Source organism: Heliangelus exortis, chromosome 22 (assembly GCF_036169615.1).
Source record: "Heliangelus exortis chromosome 22, bHelExo1.hap1, whole genome shotgun sequence".
Classification (NCBI taxonomy): Eukaryota; Metazoa; Chordata; class Aves; order Apodiformes; family Trochilidae; genus Heliangelus; species Heliangelus exortis.
The window spans coordinates 651,398-670,613 of record NC_092443.1 but is presented as its reverse complement, the minus strand read 5'-3'; the positions used below and the strand labels follow the sequence as shown (position 1 = coordinate 670,613).

Below are 19,216 nucleotides of genomic sequence, written 5' to 3'. Positions count from 1 at the left end.
TACCACTGCGCCTGGTGTCCTCCCAGTCATCTGGCAACCCACACATTTGAGTTAAAATGGCAATCAGGAACGTTTCAGAAGGTTGGAAGCCCAGCTTCTTTTGGTGGTGGAGCTGGGCATTCATTCATGAAGTTTTAAACCCCCAACTTTCATCCCTCCCAATGTCATTGCTCAGCCCATACTCCATGTGCCCAGCTTTCTTGCTCAGCCGTGTTGCTGGTGCTTGGGAGAGGGCCCCTGTGCCTGGGAACATCCTCCAGCCTTTTTCCTGCTGGGATGTGGCGTGGTGACTCTTTTTTCTGTCCCAGGGTCTCCTTTTGCCCGTGCCAGTCTGAAGAGTGGGAAGAACGAGAGCTCATCCTACTTCAGGAGGAAAGAGAAAATGTTCCGGTTCTTCATCCGCCGCATGGTGAAAGCTCAGAGCTTCTACTGGGTTGTCCTCTGCGTGGTGGCCCTCAACACCCTCTGTGTGGCCATGGTGCACTACGACCAGCCAGAGAAACTCACCACTGCCCTGTGTGAGTACCAGGGACTTGACTTTTCCTCTAACAAGGTCTTGAATTTCTGATCCCTCTGAGCCCTGCTGTCACATCCCCATGAGTTCTGGTTTTCAGCTTCCTGTTCCTTCCCCAGAGGAGGCTCAGAAATGCACTGGTTCTATTAATTCAAGAGTAATTGAGTCATGCAATTCAGAATAAATCCACCAGGACTTTATACTGGTTTGAGATGGGCGTTTTTACCCTAAATGTTAGCTGAAACTTCAGATTCAGTCACATTTAACTCTTGTCACGTGGCAGGAGGATTTGTTCTGGAGCAGATTTTATGAGGGAGGATGGGTCTGCACTCAGGTAAAGGCAGGTTTCTGTCTGATCACCACCTGCCCAGACAGCTGTGGAATTTTTGCCACTTTGCAGCTGATCTGCACCCATGGGTGATTTCTGTGGTGGGCAGAGTGCCAGTTCTGGTGTCCCTGGGACAGCAGCATCTGCTGCCTGGGAAATAAAAGTCTGTCCGTGCCATCACATGTAATTCTCTTCAGTCAGAGCAGTTGCTGCCAGAGTCTTTAAAAGGTGACAACTTTGCAGAAAGTCCTTTTTGATAATCGTGCCTTCCTTGCTGGCTGTGTGACTCCTTCCTTAATGATGGTGTGATTAGATGGAGGAGATGTCATGGTGCCCTTCTGTGAGAATATGTGCAACAGCCACAGAAGTAATACCACACAGAAAATTATACTGTATTTGTGCTAAAGCTTTTATTCCAGCTTTTATTCCAGCTTAGGCTTGGGATAGTTTAGAAGTGCTTTTGAAGTATAATTTTTTTTAAAAATTGCATATTGCTTGTCCTGTGATGAGTAACTGCAATCACATCCTTCAGGCATCACAGCGTTACACTGGGGTTGCAGAGTTGGTCACAAATCCTGTTTCAAAAAGATGTAGAAGGTCAGGGCCAGAGTTTTTTTTTCCTTTTAATGAAGGTTGTAGGCTGCAACTCAGAGCTGCAAAACCCGAAGAAGTTGGTAAGGTAAGAATATGGTGACACTGCAAGTTTTTCTGAAGCAAGGGAACAGAAGACTAGGAGGAAAGATTTCAAGCAGTCCAACTTAATAATTTTGGCTAAGTTATTAAAGGTAGTTAGCTACCTGATTTTTCTTGATTTCTATATAAATTAGATACTTAAATAGCCCCAGATCCCAAAGTCTACCTTATTCTAAAGAAGCAATCTTTTGAAGATTTTTTTTTTTAATTGACCTAAAAGGTCAGGAACACTGGCTGCTCAAACTTCAAAAAACTCCCTGTTAATGGTTACTGAAATATTTAATACCACCAGGTAGCTGGGGCTATGATGAGAGATGCATAAGAAGGACAGAAACTTCATTCAACTCTGGGTTTAGTTTTCTTTTTTTTATGGCTTAGACTGAAAAGATAAACAGACAATATAGAGAAGTCAGTCTTGCTTCTTAATTTCCTAAATTTAACAGAGGATATAATAAGCCAGATTGGCAGAGTAATAAGAAGGTTGAGGTTTAGGATTTCCTCTTGAATTAGGACTAAATGTCTAGCAAAAACCACCCACTTAAAGTCTTTCAACTCAAAAAAACTTAAAAAAAAAAAAAAAAAAAAAAGAGGCTTCAGGTTTATGAACTCATTTCAGGAGCACCATATTCAGTAACTTTTCTAAGAGAACATGAAGAAATCCATGAGGCAGCAACTTCAGCTTAATGTTCATAGGCAAATGAAAGGTACATGTCCAGGTGTACATCTCCACTAAAAGAAGTATCAGTGGATATGGAAAAACACTGCTGGAAACTACACTGTAATTTGTGAGGGACAGCACAGGGTTGAGACAAAATCAAAATATCTGAGGAGTTTTTGTGGGTGTTCTCATATAGGCACAAGCTCTGGGTCTTGTAGTGGAGTGATACAAGATTATCCACTCTGACATAGAGGATAAAAGCCAAAGATGCAGAATGAATGGTTGTCATGGAAATTCTTAGATACTCCAGATAATTATTTTTTTTTTCAAAAGTAGTTTTCTCCAAGACAAGAGAAAGAGGTGCAGTGGGCTCATTCTGCAGAGGATTGTGTCGGGTCTGCCTTAGCGTAATGGAAACTCTCAGAAGAAACCTATTTTAGTGTAATTTTAGAACAAAGAGCTTCTGAGAATTGCCCACTGGAAAGCCCTACAGCTTCCTCCTCCTAAATCACACGAGTGCCATACATCCAAACCCTCCCAGCTTGCCAGGATGATGAGATGTAGCAGTATATCCATGTGTGTCCTGGTGCTGGCAGTGACCTTGAGGTTTCTGCCTCTTTTCCTGGGGATTCTCTAGTTTCCATAGCCTAACTTTTCCTACCAGGCTAAAGTTTAATATCGAAGGCAGGGAACATTTTCCTGCCTCATGGTAGGTGGGCCCTTGTGTGGACTTGGCTGGTTGTTTTGTTACTGAAGTCATGGTAAGAGTGGCCTTGGCCTCTCTCCCTCCTGCATGCACCAAGCCCCAAGCCCTGGTTAATTCTGCACTTTTATGAGCCAGACTGGTGGTGGTTTAGCCCTCGAGGAGTGCTCCCTGAAAGCCATGTTCTGCCCAAGATTTATGCAGAAATCCATTAGACAGAGGCAGAACAAGGTATCACAAACCCAGGGGATTTTAAACAGCTCCTGGAAATACTTGGCAAAGTCTTTAGACTGTAAGAGTGACAGAGCTTAAAAATGGCTTTAAAGTTAATCCCTGATGAGTGAACTCTGCCACGGAGGAGCAGGGCTTGGCTGGGCTGATGGGGAGCAGGAGGGAAGTGGCCAATTTTAATGATGCTGTTGCATGGAAGTTGTTTAGAAATGAACTGATGGGGAGTTTTGTGAACTGTAGCAGCAAAAGTCTGTGAGGATCTGCTGAACCCTGAATATCTACCCAGGCACCTCTGATTCAATTATACCTGTCCCTCTGGGGAAAAGTTTAATTACATTACAAATTATTTTTACTTAAAGAATGGTTGGTAAAAGCATTGCGGTCATCATTGATTTATTTTTCCCTTTGGTCTTTTCTTTTGCTGTTCTTGAATTGTTCTGATTTGTTTTCTTGGCTTGATATTGCACATTGCTGCAACTGCTTTGGAAAAAGAACTTGCAGGAACTTCAGAAAGGGGTTTGGGCTTTCTTTAGTCCTACTGAAAGAATTGATAAGAAATTATTTTAATTCTTGTGGTATGATGAATTCAGGGCACACTTTGTGCCCCATGTAATTATCCCCAGATTAGATAAGAGATTTTTCCCTCTCTGTATGGAAAGGACCCCAGTGCCAGGAGTTGGAATCCTGGTGTGGAGGCAGCTGAAGGCATCTGTGGGATCTGGGATGCCAGAGGAGATGGTTGTGGTCTCCTCTGCCTCTGGCTGAGGCCATGGGGGAAGGCTGGAACCAGATCTCTCTTGTCTCCATCCCTGGTGGGCATTAGGGACCGTGGTGAGAAGGTTTCAGGACTGGGTCAGTAAGGTTTCACTTGAGAACCCTCTCTTCAGGCTTCCTCTGTGGCTCTCTCCTTGTTTCTCCAGTGAACACTGGAGTGATCCTTAAATTGCTCTTAAACTGTATCTGTCTGAAAACAAGATCCAGAATGTCTCTCTTCTCATAAACACAATATTTGAAAACAGTATTTTAGCCATTATGGCCTGAGAAGATATTCCATGTGTGCTGCACAATGCTGAACCCGGGTGTTTGGTGCAATTAGGCTTTTTTGGATGATGATGTGTTTGCCTTTGAAGTCGATAGCCAGCTCCCTCTGGATACAAATATGCAGCATTTGCAGTTTTGAGGAAAAGGCTGTCTGAAGTGAGTATATTTATTTATGTCTGCCAAACATTTCATGTCTGCTTTGTCCAAGAGGAGGAAGTTGTACTTTGCCAAGGTCCTGCTCTTGGTTGGTTTAATGTGTGAGGAGGAGGAGGAGGAGATGTAGCCAAAGCATCAGGCTCAGCACCTGCTCCTTATGACATTGGACTTGGAGATGGGACAGAAATGTAATTAATCTGTGAGTGACTGACAAAAAAGAGCTGCTAACTATCTAATGCAAACATACAGGGCAAAAAATGCTAGCGTGGCCTTTGCCAATAGCACAAATTTGAAATTAAATAAGAGTATTTGTATCAAACTTCTTTTCCTTCAATCACATTACAAAATGCTTCTGCTTATAGCAGATTAAATTACACGTGGGGTCTGAATACCAGGAGGTCCAAACAATGGAATTGCATTTTCAATTATCTGGACAGGGCCATGTCAGAAGAAATCGTGTGTCTGATCTGTCCACTGGAGAAGCTGATTCATTCCGAGTCAACTCCTCCTGCTCAAGGAGTTCTCTGTGTCTGTATTTTCCTGCCTCCATCCCTTGTCCTCACTGTGTTATGATTTGTAGCATCTGGTACCTGCTGAGATAAAGCTATTGCTGCCTGATTGGAACTCTGATCTAGATGGAAATCATCAGCTGTGACAGGACAAGCTGGGTGGTTCTTTCAAGAGCAGCAGAAGGAAGTTGTTTCGTGGCTGTGCTGAGTGTCTCAACATTTCTTGATTCTGTTTTGCTTTGAGAGGACACTTGCTAGCTTTTATTCTCCTGCAACATTCTGGTTTTCCACGTGTTTTTGCAGGATGTGTCAGTCTGATCCTGGAAAGTTGCATTTGTTGATACCTGGGTTTTATTTGTGCTTCTGCTGGATTGTTGTCTGAGCATTAATTCTTGTTTGTTTCTCTCTTTTTTCTCCTTTTGAAATGATGACAACAGTCTTGGCAAAATACATTCAGATCCTTTGGTGAAAATCACAATTTAAAAAACCCTATCTGATATTTTTGTTATTCTGTGAAAGCATATGTGGCATACCTGAAGTGTACCTCTTAAAGGTGAGTCTGATGGATAGACAAGAGGAGCAGAATCTCCTTGCCAGCACGAGATGTGAAGCAGGAGGAGATTGTGTGATGCTTTCTGTAGGATTGGTCTGCAACCCCTCGGTACAATTTGACATTTTGTCTGCTAACTAAGCAGGGCCACCAGTTCCACAGCACTGGTCTGACATCCACCCTGCTGCTAGGGAGACTTTCCATTGAAGTTGTTCCAATAAGCACTGTGGAGCTTGCTGAGCTCTGCTGAGTGTGCAACCAGAGATGGGAGCGATGAGTTCCCAGCAAGGGAAAGACACAAACGTCAGCACAAAGGTTGGTGCAAGCTTCCCCCCGGGTAGTGACTGCAATAAGGGACAGCAGCAGCAGCACAAATTCTTCCAGTCCCAGAGAAGATGTGTCTGCTTTATTGGGGGAGTTTTGCCTTCTGTTTCTTATAATTTTAAAGTATACCTGGTGAAGAATGGATGTTCAGGATCTGTCCTGGAAGCAAGGTTTAAGTTTCTGATTTACAGGACAAGCAATTAATACTTAAGGATTCTAACATTCTTACTAGTTCACAATTGTGAGCTTTTAAATTATGTGCAAGGCATTTCTATAGCACTGACTTCATGTTTTTTTTTAAATAGTCTGTGTTTTTATATTACTGGACTTGTCAGCCATCTCAATTTATGCCTGTCCTTGGCTCACCTGGTCCCTTTCTCACACCTGCACTCGTACAGCCAGGGGTTGCCTGTGCCTGTGGATAAATCCTGACTCCGGGATCCCTTGTGCTGGAAACCAATTCACTCACTGAGCTGCTGTGTTTGGTGTTGGAAAGAGAAGTGGCAGCATGGTGCAGGTGTAAATATGTGAGTTCCACATGGAGACCCAGCCAGCGGAGTCTGCCTCTTGGTAGGAAAAAGGCTGGGAAATCTGCAAACCTCATACTTTGTCATCTTCTTCCTCAAATGTGGACACTTTCTCCTTCATAGTCTCTGCTAATGATATGCACCTATTTTCAAGGACAGCAGGTATTATGTTAAACTCTCCTGGTGTTTCCTCTCCTATTGCCCGTGTTGGCAGAAATGCCCTTATAGCTCCTCACTGCACTGTTAGAATCTTCCTCATCTAGTCAATGCTTCCTGGAATTCAGTAAATTGTATGCCCATGATATTTCAATGCTGTCTTTCACTGAAAATTATAAACCCCATTTTCTTTTTTGGAAGCTGTGTTTTTCAATTTCAAAAGGCAAGCACCAGTGTGAGATGGAGCTGGGCCATCCACAGTCCCAGTGTGCCAGGCAGTGAATGCAGTGGAAGCCACACAGCTCGGAAGGACCCTCCTTCCCTCTTCTCCCTTTCCCCAACTCATGAGCTGAAGCCACATGCTGCAGATGTACAAAGCACCTGGTATTCAGGATTACTTGAAATTTTCCTTGTTGCATTTTGCATCCGTTTTCCTTTGTCTGTGGGCACCTTTGACAAGAGTTTGGCTCCATCCTGCCTTTAGCATTCCTGGAATTGTAAAACAGAAATCACAGAGCAGGACTTTGCTGTAGCATCTGCTCTGCTGCAGCATCCCAGAGCATTCTGTGCTGTGCTGAGCAATGGGATTAACCTCCTCCATTTGAAGTTCAATTCTTTTCCTAATCTTTTCTCTAGAGGGAAATGTTTGTTAGGCTGTTTGATTTGTTTTGGTAACATAGAGGAATTTTGCCCTTTTTTGTGTTTGTTTTTAGCGTTTTGTTGTTCCTGTTGCTTATTGGCCTCCAGATCTAAACTTGCATGATTTAAAATGCCAAAGGCAGTGTTTTTTGTACCTTCAAGTCCTAATAGCTTGATCTGGAAATTGAAGTCTCCAGGTACGTTCTTTCTGCCCTCTGTTTGATCACAGGTGATAAATTTTCCCATCAAAAGCTTCACAGCCTATTTGCCTGTGATATGTGAAGCAGAGGGAAACAGAACTTGTTCTTCCATAATTACATGGTGATACAGGCATAATAAAAATAAATGTGGCTATGTGCTAACAGTAGACACAACACCTCTGAAAAGGAGCTCTCAGGGGCAGCAGTTCTGTGGGGTATGAAAGGTATTTTTGTCATGAGAGGATGTTACAAAAGCTTCCCCCCCACCCCCAAAAGTGCCTGTCTCATGTAGGTACTGAATACACAAATATATATTTGCAAAGCTTTATCTGTGCAATTAAGTGAGACCTTTAGAAATACTACCAGAGCTTTATTTGGAGATTCCTTTACTATTTAATGCTCATATCGATGTTCCCACAGTACACATGAAATGTTGCCTTCACAGTTCTTGAAGGCTAAATACAGCTCATGTGCACATAGAAATAATTATGTCAAACTGTCCTCGGGGTCTTGTTTGCCATTGCAAAGGAATTTCTTTTAGCAGGAAGCTGTTTGTGTCATGAAAAATCACCGTTGTTTGCCATGTGATGAGATGAGCTTACCAAGGTCTTGTGGGCTAATTTAATCTTTTTTCCTGCTTGCAGATTTTGCAGAGTTTGTTTTTCTGGGTCTGTTCCTTACCGAAATGTCTTTGAAGATGTATGGGCTGGGGCCAAGGAACTACTTCCACTCCTCATTCAACTGTTTTGACTTTGGGGTGAGTAGGGTCCAGCCGGGCAGGTGAAGTGTGTGCAGCTCTCCCATTATCCCGTGGGGTTGAACCTTTAAGGGTGAGCATGGAAATCCCTGGGAAATGGTGCTGGGAGCATGTGTGCTGCAGGGAGCAGTCCTGGCAGAAATTAGCTGCAGAGAAAGGCACTGAGCTTCCCCTAGTTCTCATCCTTTTGGAAGGAGGGTGGCAGCTGGGGATTGCATTGCCTCTCCAAGACACTGGGTGTTCACAGCAGCACCAGGGGATGCTCTGATTACCCAGGGATTCTCTCTCCCATGTAAATGAGGTGATTGAAAGAGAAAAAAACACAGGCAGGTTTTTGCCCATCTCCCCTCTCAGCCGTTCAGTGGCCTTCACCTGGAGGCACATGGGCAGCACCTGGCAGAGGGGAATGTCCAGCAGGAGAAGGCACAGGATGAGGTGAGAGGGAGGCAGGAACTCACAGCCATTGGTTGCAGGAGCTCCAGCTTGGAAATGGGAATAGTGGGGCCAGTTTTGACTCTCTCTAACCCAGGACTTTGCCTGCAGATGCTGATGGGAGAGCTGACACCTTGGCTTTCAGTAGGTTCAGGGCATGCCCAGAGACCCCAACTTCTGTAAGCTGAGGTGAAGACATCTGGCGGGCAAGCACTGCTACCTAGTCAGGCTTGTAAGGGTCTCATTGTTATTTTTGTACTGTCTGGGGACACACCAGGTCCAGGTACTTCACCAAAGGATTAGGTAGGCTCCAAGCTGCTGCCAGCTTGCCCCCATGCTGGCTTCCCATCTCCCTGGATCCTTGAACCAAGGATGCTCCTTCCACAAAAAGAAGAGCTCGTAGCTGATGGTCCAGGCAGGTGATTTGGAGATTGCACTAACCAAGAGAAAAACCTACCAGGTCTCCTCACTTTGTGCCATTGCAGCACTGGCAATAAGATTTGCTGTGTGTTTCCCAGGAGGTAAAGCTGTTGATCTGTTTCTAATTTTTCCTTCTTTAGAGAATCCATAGGGATCCTACTTCTATCTGTGTTTCTTCCTCCTCACCCACCTTCCAGCCTCCAGAATTAATTCACCCTCAGTGGAACATCACACAGATCTGTAGCCAGTTTAGTTTGACAAAGCATCCTGATGAAACTGTTCAAATGCATAAAGGGAAACAACAAATCAGAGCAACATCAGTCTTGGGAAACAGAGTCCAGTGGGGTCTGATGTCAAACAAGTTCCCAGGAGGCCATGTGGAGATGGCAGGGAAATTAATTCTCAGTGTAACACGTGGAGGGTGTAAGGAAAGGTTTTTGCTGATTCCTGAGGGATCCTCAGGAGTGGCAGGCAGTGGGAAAGAAGTCTTTGTTCTTTCTTCTTCTGATGGGAGAAACTGGATGTGTTACCTTCCTGTGTCACTGCCTTTTTCTTGAAGTTCAGGGCAGTTTCCAAAAGGCGTCCAGGTTGCTGTTTGAGAATGGGTTTCCAGGGTGCTGAGTCCCCCAGCACTGCTCAGGTACTCAGACACAGCCCTCCTGGCCCTGCCTTACCATTAATATTCCCTCTCCCAGCACAAACCAGCTCCTGACTGGACTCTGGTGATCACATCTTTGTGGTGTGCTCTGCACAAGTGGGGACCACGGTCCATGGGAGCTCAGAAATGCTGAGTTAATGCAAGTAATAACAGCAAGTGGCAATGAAATGCCTGATCTGTTATTAACCATGCACTAACCCTATGCATGTAGCTCAGTGTGGGTATAATTGCCCTTTCCAATTGTGCTCAACCCATTACAATTTTGGCCATTTTGTTTCAAAAGGATTTTGGAGGAGATTCCTTTATCACTTGAGGTTAATTCTCTCCCAGCCTGAAAACAGACAGTCAAAACAAAATTTAAAAAGCCACCTTGACTGGGGAAATTTTTTTCAATGACCTGAGGACTGGATGTGCATGCTCAAGGCTTTGCAGGATCTCTTGATAGCTGTTGCCTTAATGGCTCTGCTAAAGAATTTCCAGTTGCCAGAAGCTTCTGTCCTCAGTCTCTCTGGAAGCACCAGAAGGCAGAAGTTTTTCCTCCTGTGAAATGAGCTCTTCTTGCAGGTGATCGTGGGCAGTATATTTGAAGTGATTTGGGCTGCAGTGAAGCCGGGGACCTCGTTTGGCATCAGCGTTCTGAGAGCACTTCGGCTGCTGAGGATTTTCAAAGTAACAAAGTAAGCCCAGTTTGGGTCAGGAGGGTGGGATGTGACCCCTGGATGGCAGATCCTGGAGAAATTTTTCTCCCTGTCCTCTCAGACTGCAGACTTGTAACAGAGGACACATGAAATTGCTCTAAATCCCACGTTTTTCTCCTGCCTGTTCCAGCCCTGTTGTTCCACGTGCTACTCTGTCCAAAAGGAGATTGTCAAAGGGCTCCTCTGCTTGATTCCACTGTCTGCATCTTGGGATTCATGGTTTTCCTAATATAAATGCTCCCTGCCTCCTCTCAGCAGGGCAGCAGAGCCAGGAGGGAGTTGTTTGGGAGCAAATCCCAGCACACTCCATGTGCCTGTGAGCCAGCATCATCCCAGGGGATTGGGGGATGGAACCAACCTCACTTCAGCATCTGGCCAGATGTGACCTGGATGCCTCAGCCAGGATTTGGGCTGAGTGTTGGGGTTTATGTCCTGGATTTGTTTTCATCTGTGCATGAAGATGTGTACTGAAGGTCTACAGAGATGGTTAAAGCTGCAGGAGTGTCAGACCCCTTGTGCGTGGGGTTCAGGGCATTCCAGACATTGGAAGGTTCTTCTCTCTCCCACATTATCTCTGATCTCCAATGCAGGTACTGGAATTCCCTGAGGAATCTGGTGGTTTCCTTGCTGAACTCCATGAAGTCCATCATCAGTTTGCTCTTCCTGCTGTTCCTCTTCATCGTGGTGTTTGCTTTGCTGGGGATGCAGCTCTTTGGAGGACAGTAAGTCCTGTTAATCTGAAACCAACCACCTAAAGTATCCAAGGGGGAAAAGGGGCTGCCAGGCTTGGAATTTTCACCTTGGGATGCAGGGGTCAGCCTGTCTGGGATGCTGGGATGCAATCTTTGGTTTACAGGAGGATAGTTCCTGTTCTGGTGCTTTTCTGGTTACCATAATCCAGAGTTCCTGGGTCATTCCATGGTCCCCATGAGCACCCAGACCTCTGGGTCTCTGAGGGGAAGGGCAAGTTCTTCCCTGACAGCCAGAGAAACAGGAGACTCTGTTGGGTTTTGTCTCTTTTGTGGGGTTTTGTTTGGGTTTTTTTGTTTTCTTTTTGTTGTTTTTTCTTGGTTTTTGTTTGTTTGGGGTTTCTGTTTGTTTTTTTTAACTTGGAATATTTTTCTGCTGGAAAACTTACTTTGTTGAATCTTATTTCTTTTCACTAGGAAATGGCACTTGTGGTGAAAAAAACTATCACTATATCACTATTCAAACTTCAGTATAATTTTTAAAATTATTTTACTTTTTTTTTTTAAATCAATCACTATTTAATCTTAAAAAGAAAAAGCAAAATGAAACTATGCAGTAAGAGTCCAATTTTGACTCTTGCTCATGAGAACAAAAACTCCTTGGAATGGCTTGTTCCACAAAAGACATTTGAGATTGTGAATGTTCATTTTAATTGTGGATGAAAATGAATTTCAAAGCATCAGAATTTTCTCAAGGAAGAAAATTGAGTTTCTGCTAATAGTTCTGTTGAGCATCTTCCCAGAGACGCCGTGTTCCCCGCTGTGGTTGCCTGGGGTGTTTTTGCCAGGTGGAACAAATGTTGGTCTCTGATTTGGGTTACAGGTTTTTTTCGAAGCTTATGAGAATCTTTTGTCCCTTACTGCTCCTGTTTTCATTTCTTTCTTCTCTCCAGGTTCAATTTCCAAGATGAAACACCAACCACCAATTTCGATACCTTCCCTGCTGCCATCCTCACGGTATTCCAGGTAAAGCCTTGTCCTGGGTGAGCATTAGAAAAGAAATTCCTGGGCATCTCTCCTTGCTTGTGGGGGGCAAACAGATTGCCCAAAATCCATGGAATAGAGGAAAGGGGAATTCTTTCTTGTATGTTTTGCCACACACTGAGTAATCAACGCGTCACGAAAAAGCAATACTGTGGAATTATGGAGACGTAGAACAAAAGGTTTTTTGCTAGGAAAAAATAGTGATTTAATAGGCTTATAGATTTGATTTCTGTGCTGAGCTTAGCCCAGGCTGTCCCCTCATGAGGACCCTGCTCAGGGTCACACACGGCAGTGCCAGCCCTTGCGTGTGCCCCCTGCATCAATCCCTGCCCCGAAAGCCCAGCCAGCTAGGGAGTGCTTGACCTGTTCCACTTTCCTCCTGAAGCTGCCACAATTTAATGAGGGGAGAGGCCTGAGCTAGCTCGAGGCAGTAAGGAAATAATGCAGCATTTTGCAGGGCAGTAGCTCAGGAGAAGATAATGCTGGATAAAAATGACAATCAGTGGGGGAGCACGGGGAGAGGCATCAGCCTTGGGCAAGTTCCTTTGATGACAGAAGAAGCCACAATTCTGGCAGCCACAATATTCAGATTTAAGGGCCTGATTTTGCAGCTCTTGTCTGCATACCTTTTGCAAGCAGGGACTTCAGGGGTTGCAGTGGAGAGCTGGGCTGCTGCCCCCTGCTCCCGGGGCAGGTAACACACAGCCTGCTGAAAGCTGCTCAGCATCTTTAGCCTTGTCCTGCACCCACTGCTCATCTGGGCTCAATCCCAGCTCCAGATAGACCTCAGCAAGGCTTGGTTAATGTATTTCAGATTTTGGATTAAAACAAACAAACAGAAAGAGTCTAAATGAAAATGTCCTCTGACCTCTGCATAAGTAACTTCGTAGGGGTATTGCTTCCCTCCAGATGGGAAGCAGGTTTGGCAGCACTTACCTCACAGGATATTGCAAATCATGGTGGATTAATATTTGCACAGTATTTTAGAGCTCAGCAAAGAAAGGGCTTACAGAAATGTAAAGGTATTCCTGCAGAGCTGGGCCTGAACCTGAACCTGAGTCAGGCTCTGGATCTGAGCATCTGGAAATGTTGATGTTATTTTACTTAGGGACTATAATGATCTCTTGAGAATACTTAGCTGAAATAGTTCCTTTCTGTTCCTGAGATAAATGCCCCTCTAACATCGTGGCTGTGGGATGAAGTCAAACTCCGCTGGCTTTATGACTTTAGAATGTCAGAACTAAAACCAGCAGAACAGCAGCAGCAAATATCCTGAATGCAGCCTCACAGAGGTATTTCAATACCCTCTGCTCCCAACCCACCCCCCTCCTCCCCTGGATTTCCAATATCATGTTGACCTTTCTTCAATATGGGCTTTGGATCCTTTTCTAACCTCGTCTCCCAGAGGCTTGTTTGCTGCTCTGATGAGCAGAGCAGCATCTTCCAGGGAGTGCATTTGATGTGCTGAACAAATATAATAAAGATACAGATACACCCTGGCTGTCTCTAACCCCTTTTGGAGAGGCTTTGTTTAAGAGACAGTCTTGAACCAAGTCTTCCCTTAGCTCAGCAGACCTGCCTGGATCAGGAGGCTCACAAGTAACTCCCAGGACAGGTTCATCCTCCTGACAGCCAGTGGGACTCAGTGTTGGGTGCAGGTGAGCCCAGCTGTCCCTAATTTTTTTTTATTTTTTTTTTTTGAAGAGCATCATGTGTTTTTTTCCAGCAAGAACTTCTTGCACCATCCATGAACTGAGACTTTATAGAGCAGAGAGCCTTTTATTTACTGTATGTGCTTCCTTCCTTGAGGGCTGCTACCTAATTCCTTAAGTAATTCCTGCAGCTGATGGGAAGGACACCAGTTCAGAGTGCCCATCCTCTTGCCAGGGCATTGGATCCTCAGCCCTGCAGCACAAGCAGGCTGTGATTTGTTTGGAACATTTATCTCTCTGCAAAAATTCCATAAACTTTTTTTTTTTGCTTTTAAGTTTTTATTCCACCTCCAGTTTAAGTCCAGTTGGATCGTCAAACCCAGCCCTGACTTTCTTGGCTTTTTTATGTGCAGCCAGTAAGCTGTGATACCAGCAGCTCCTGCTCTTCTGCAAGACACAAGAGTTTTCCCACCAATTGCCCTTTCCACGAAAGTTTGTGTGAAGAGAAATCTCTTTATGTTGGTTCCCAGAAAGCAGGAGCAGCTGTGGGTTCATGGCCATGTTGTGAATGCAAGTTTGTGAACAGCACTTTGCATAATTGAACACCAGAGCTGAAAGCCCAGTGCCCTGGTTCCTACTCTCTGGTGTAAATCCAGAGTAACTCCAGTGGTGGGGATTCGCCTGCACTGAGTTATTTGACACCAGATCCTGCATTTAGGAACCAAGTTTGTGCGTGCACCCTGTGTCCTTCTGTCTGTATTTCCTCTCAGCCTATTGCTGTCATCAGCACCAACCCTGCAGCTACAAATATTCTCTCTCTCAGCAGCTGATGACTTGTCTGGAATTTGCAATTGTTTCCAGCATCCTTGTGCACACATGGGACTTGACCACTACAACACACATCATGATTTGGGCTTCTCTGGTGGTTTTTCTCTTTATTTATTTATTTATTTTTATTGCTTTGGCTAAACACAAGAACAGCTTCCTATTTTAGGATCTGAGCTCCCCATCACAGCAGGCAGGTCGTAATTTCACTGCTGTTCTGCCCAAAGTGGGGCTCTGCTGGGGTTACCAGGGACCAACAGGAATGGTGGCAACTCTGGCTGCTGCAGGATGAGCAGCCAGCATCACCAGGCTTGGTGGAGTCTGAGCTGTTGCCATTTGTTTTGATTAGTTTTCCTGCTCTTGGTGTGTTTGCTAATTAGCCTGAGGTCAGCATCCCCAGCCTGCAGCTGGGCAGCTCTGCAGAGCCAGGCTGCAGCTCTGCTCCCATCCCTGCAAGGACACAGGAGGAAGAGAGTCCCCTTCCAGCTGCCCTCACCTGTCCTTCCTCAGACTCTTTTGATGCTGCTTTTTGTTTTTTTTGTGGCTGAGGGGTAGCTGGGGCTCCCTGTGGCCTTGGGAACCTGCAGAGGAGCTCATTGTGGCTCTCCTGGTGATGCTGTTCAGGGTGTGCACCAGCTGCAGCAAAGCTCTGAGCAGGGGAACGGGGGCAGGGGCTCCAGGGGCTTCTCCTCCTGTTACGGGGTCATTCCAAGGGTGCAATGTGCTTGGTTTGGGGAGGAGCTCTGCAAAACCTTTCTGTAGGGGGTGAGGCAAAGGAGTTGCCACTGGCAGAGCCCACTCAGGGCACTGGGCTGAGAAGTCAGAGTTTTGAGGGGTCTGTGGAGAATGCTGAGGGTGAAGCTTGGGATCTCTGCATGACTTAAAAGAAAGAAGAAGGAGGGGGAATTTTTCTGGGGTGAATGTTGGAAGGAGGCTTTTAGGAAGGAGGCTGCAATTGAAGGTGGGCAGCAGGCACAGAACCAGGTAGGAGCAGGAACTTGTGCACCAGTCCTGTCTCAGCAATGCTCCTGACTCCTCATCCCATGCCCAAAGAGAAAGCTGCAGGCAGCCCAGGGGAGACATCCAGGGATAAAGGCTGAAGGTCCAACCCCCTGGGATGCTGTGTTCCTGTGCTCACCCATTTACCCCTCAGAGCCCATCCTGGATTTCCATCCAGCTCTCCCAGACCTCTCCTGCTTTGTCTGTCCTCTGGGTCACCTTTTTTCTCCTCTCTTGGCTGTGTCTGTGCAGATCCTGACTGGGGAGGACTGGAATGCAGTGATGTACCACGGGATAGAGTCCCAGGGTGGAGTCCACTCGGGGATGTTCTCCTCCATCTACTTCATCGTCCTGACCTTGTTTGGTAACTGTATCCTTGCTCAGGGCTGGTGGCAGTGGCATGGGGGGGCTGGGGAAAAAAATAGGGGAGTTTAAGTTCTCATACCCTCTCTTATGCTTTTTAAAACCAGCTTATTGCTATAACTTTGCTCCTTACAGCACCCAGGGGAAGAGACATAAAGAAGTTGTGCATGTTGGTGTCACTTTTCTGATGGCAGTGTGGGCATGGTCTTCATTCATTTTCACATTTTAGCTGGAGGATGTCCCACTGTGGGTTAATTTACCTGGTAAAAAAAGTGATTCAAGCCAAGTCATGGCAGGACCTCTGTACTTCGAATATCCTTGGAGATAATTTGCACTAGGTCAGGGGAAGACTGGGCTGGAATAGCCTTGGTGTGTAGATCAGGGCTCAGTCTCTTGGATCCTCTGTCTGCATGACAGCTTAAACAGCTCTGCTATCCCAAATGCTTGGAGTTGTCTTCTCTCCATACATTGCTTAAAGCTTCAGTCCAGGTCTTTGGGTTCAGGATCTGGGAGTCTTTGATCTCGTTGCAAGTGAAGTCTCTGAAAGCATTTTGTTTGGATTTGTCAGGAAAGTCTCCTCAGGACTACTGGAAACTGGAAGCAGTCACATGGAGCTGGGATTTGGAAAGGGAGGCTCTATTTTATAGAGAAATGAGCAAAATGGTTCTCAGGAAGCAGAGTGTAGGAATTGGGATGGCTCCATCCCTGACTCCTGCTGGAGGCTGCTGGTGTTCCAGAGTGTTGCTTCATTAACTGGGTACCAGGTTGTTGGTGTGAGATGTTTGCTGGGTTCTGTCAAACAGAGCAGCCTGAAGAATGGAAACTGAAAAACTGTTGCTGCCTGAGGCTGCTTGCCTGGTTTGTTTGTTCTGTAAAACAGGGAGGATAACTCTGAGCATCACCACGATGCTTGGGAGCACTCTGGAGGGTTTTCCCAGCAGTGCAAAGCTCCTTGCCAGTTATTCCCAGTGTTCATCTTATCCTAGGAGTCCTGTTTGGGCTGGCAGCATTGGCTGGGTGACTTGGGGAAAGGGAAAGGTGATGGGGGGGGGGGTGTCAGTACTTGTGCTAAATTTTTTTTGTTGTTATAGACATGGATCCCTTCAGCTGGGGCTCAAGGTGAGAAGTGCCAGGACAGCAGCACCCATGGGCTGTGTGCCAGGGCTTGGCTTTACCTGAAATCTCTCCCCATCAGCACAAAACCCCAAGGAGCAGTGGGGCAGGCAGTGTGTGAGGGGTCTCTCTGGGATTTATCCCATTTCCCTGCACTGCCAGAGCTGCCCTGGTGCCCAGGCTGGCTCAGCAGCTCTGCTCAAGCCCCTTCCAGAAACAGAAAGGTTTGGAAAAGTGGGTCAGTGGAGAGCTGGCAGGGAGGGAGGGAGATCTCAAAGTCCTCAGGGCTTGGCCTTTGAAAATGGGATTAAGCTATAATCAGGCTTGACAGCAGGGCTGAGGGAGAAACTTTTAACCTTAGAGCAGCGAAGAGTCAGAGATTTTGAGGAACAGGATAAAAATTCCCATCTTGCACTCAAAGAGGAGGCTTCTCCCTTGTCCTTTAGCTTTCATTGAAAGGGAATGAACAGGAGATATTAAAGAGGAGGGAACAGTGACCAAGTTCACCTCCTGCCACTGCCACGAGTTTTCTAATCCAGGAACTCTGTAAGTTGGATGACTCTCGTGCTACCTTCCCTGTTCTGTGTGCAGCCAGACCTGAGATGGTTTTAATCAAAGTGGTATGATTTGAGGAAAAGCAGGATTTGGCCCATTTTCTGGGAAATGACATCAGGCCTGTGTTCATTGTGATTCAGGTAATTGATAAATTGATGCATCTGTTGAAGGAGGAGGGGGGGGGGAGAGAGAAAATTAATGAAAAACTGTAGAGGAGCCTGAAATGAAAAGCAGGGAATGCCTGGGGTGTGCTGCCCCTCTCTGTGCCTCCAGCACCATGGCTGAGCCATTCCTGGCTGCCTGGGGTGCTCTGTGGGTCTGCCTGGAGGTTGGGTAACATTTGAGAATCCCTGAGCTCTGCAAAAAGGGCTGAGGGACCTTTTTTGGGTCAGAAAACCCCAGGTCTGACAGCTTATGTCTGCTTAGAGATGGATCAAAACAACCTGATCTGTTAAAAAGAAATATATTTCCAGTGGTTGATTATGTTGCATGAGACATTTCAGCATCTGTGTGTAGGAGGCAGGGGCAGGAAGACACTTTTATTATTGGGCCATTTATTCCCAGAGCAAGAGGCTTGGAAGTGTTTCCAATATGTTGGAAGAATCCCAGAGGAAGAAATCCAGAAAGCTGGCACCAACCAGCACCCCAGCAGTGCTGTAAGCTGTGGTGCCCCTGCCTGCACCCCCAGGCCATGACCCTCAGCTAAAAGGAATTCAGTATCTTTGGAGATGAGAAGTTGATGGAGCTCTGGCTGCAGTGGGGAGGGAGGTGACCATTGCAGCATCATCTTCCCCATTTTCTTGCTCATTTTCTGCTGGGCTGGGTGGGGTTGAGGTGCTCCTGCCCCATGCTCCCTTCTGGCCTGTAGGAAGGAGCCAACGAGGGGCACCACATTCAAACCTCTGTCTGTCCCAAAGGAATTATCCTCACATGATAAAACCCTCCATTCCCAGGACACAGGGAAAAAACCTGATGGACAAGCTGGCTGTTTCCTGGCAAATCCCCAAGGCTCTGTGTTCCATCCCAGCAGGGTTTGGTGGTCTGGAAGCAGATGCATCCTAAGGGATTAAACAGGGCTCCTGTTTTCCAGAGCCACAAGCAGAGGCTGTGGTGCTGACACTCAGGCTCTGGGGACCCTCACCTCAGGGGGAATCAGAGATGGGAACATCTGGTTCTGAAGTCTTGGCTGAATTATGTTTGATGAGAGCTCTCAAGAGGGGAAAGCAAAGAAGCCTGGAGCTGTTTGGACTCCAGCTTTGGTCCCTGGCTGTCCTGGGATGTCTCCTGAAACCATGTGCCAGCATGGGGTGATGGCTCCAGAGCCAGGAGCTGGTGTCCTGCAGCACCAGGAGCTCTTGGCCGTGCTCCTCTTTCAGCAGAGGTGGCTGCAGCTGATGAAACAGCTGCTCCTGGCTTTCTGTTTATAGAGGAATCTTCTCTGATGCCTAAATTTCCTGCCATCATTTCCCTCAGCTTTTGGGGACCTGTATCTGGTCCCAGGCTCCTGCTTGGCTCTGAGGCCAGTGCAATCCCAAGGTGGTAGCAGTGTGATGCTGTGAAAGTCTTTGGGAATCTCTGGAGGGGTAAAGAGGCGTGGGGGGAACCTGATTCTCACAGACATTTACATTTAGAGGAGCAGCCACAGCTATGGAGCAAGTGGCTCTTCTGTCCCCAGGTAACGTGCAAGGGCAAAATACATTTTCTTATTGAAGATGAGTTTAAGTTTGGTTTTCCTTTTTTTTTTTTGCTCTCCTTCCTCGTGCAAAGGTATCTGATTTACGG

General features: G+C 46.2%; 1 protein-coding gene across 5 annotated transcripts in view; it reads left to right on the top strand.

Annotated features, from left to right (window-relative positions):
* CACNA1B (calcium voltage-gated channel subunit alpha1 B) overlaps nucleotides 1–19,216 on the top strand; it is a 204,402-nt gene that overhangs the window by 106,303 nt on the left and 78,883 nt on the right. For all 5 annotated transcript variants that reach the window (XM_071766019.1, XM_071766018.1, XM_071766017.1 and 2 more), the window contains 6 exons: nucleotides 309–518; nucleotides 7,874–7,986; nucleotides 10,061–10,173; nucleotides 10,785–10,916; nucleotides 11,837–11,909; nucleotides 15,656–15,773. In XM_071766019.1, coding sequence (XP_071622120.1) covers nucleotides 309–518; nucleotides 7,874–7,986; nucleotides 10,061–10,173; nucleotides 10,785–10,916; nucleotides 11,837–11,909; nucleotides 15,656–15,773 — 759 coding nt within the window. The remainder of the gene's footprint in view (nucleotides 1–308; nucleotides 519–7,873; nucleotides 7,987–10,060; nucleotides 10,174–10,784; nucleotides 10,917–11,836; nucleotides 11,910–15,655; nucleotides 15,774–19,216) is intronic.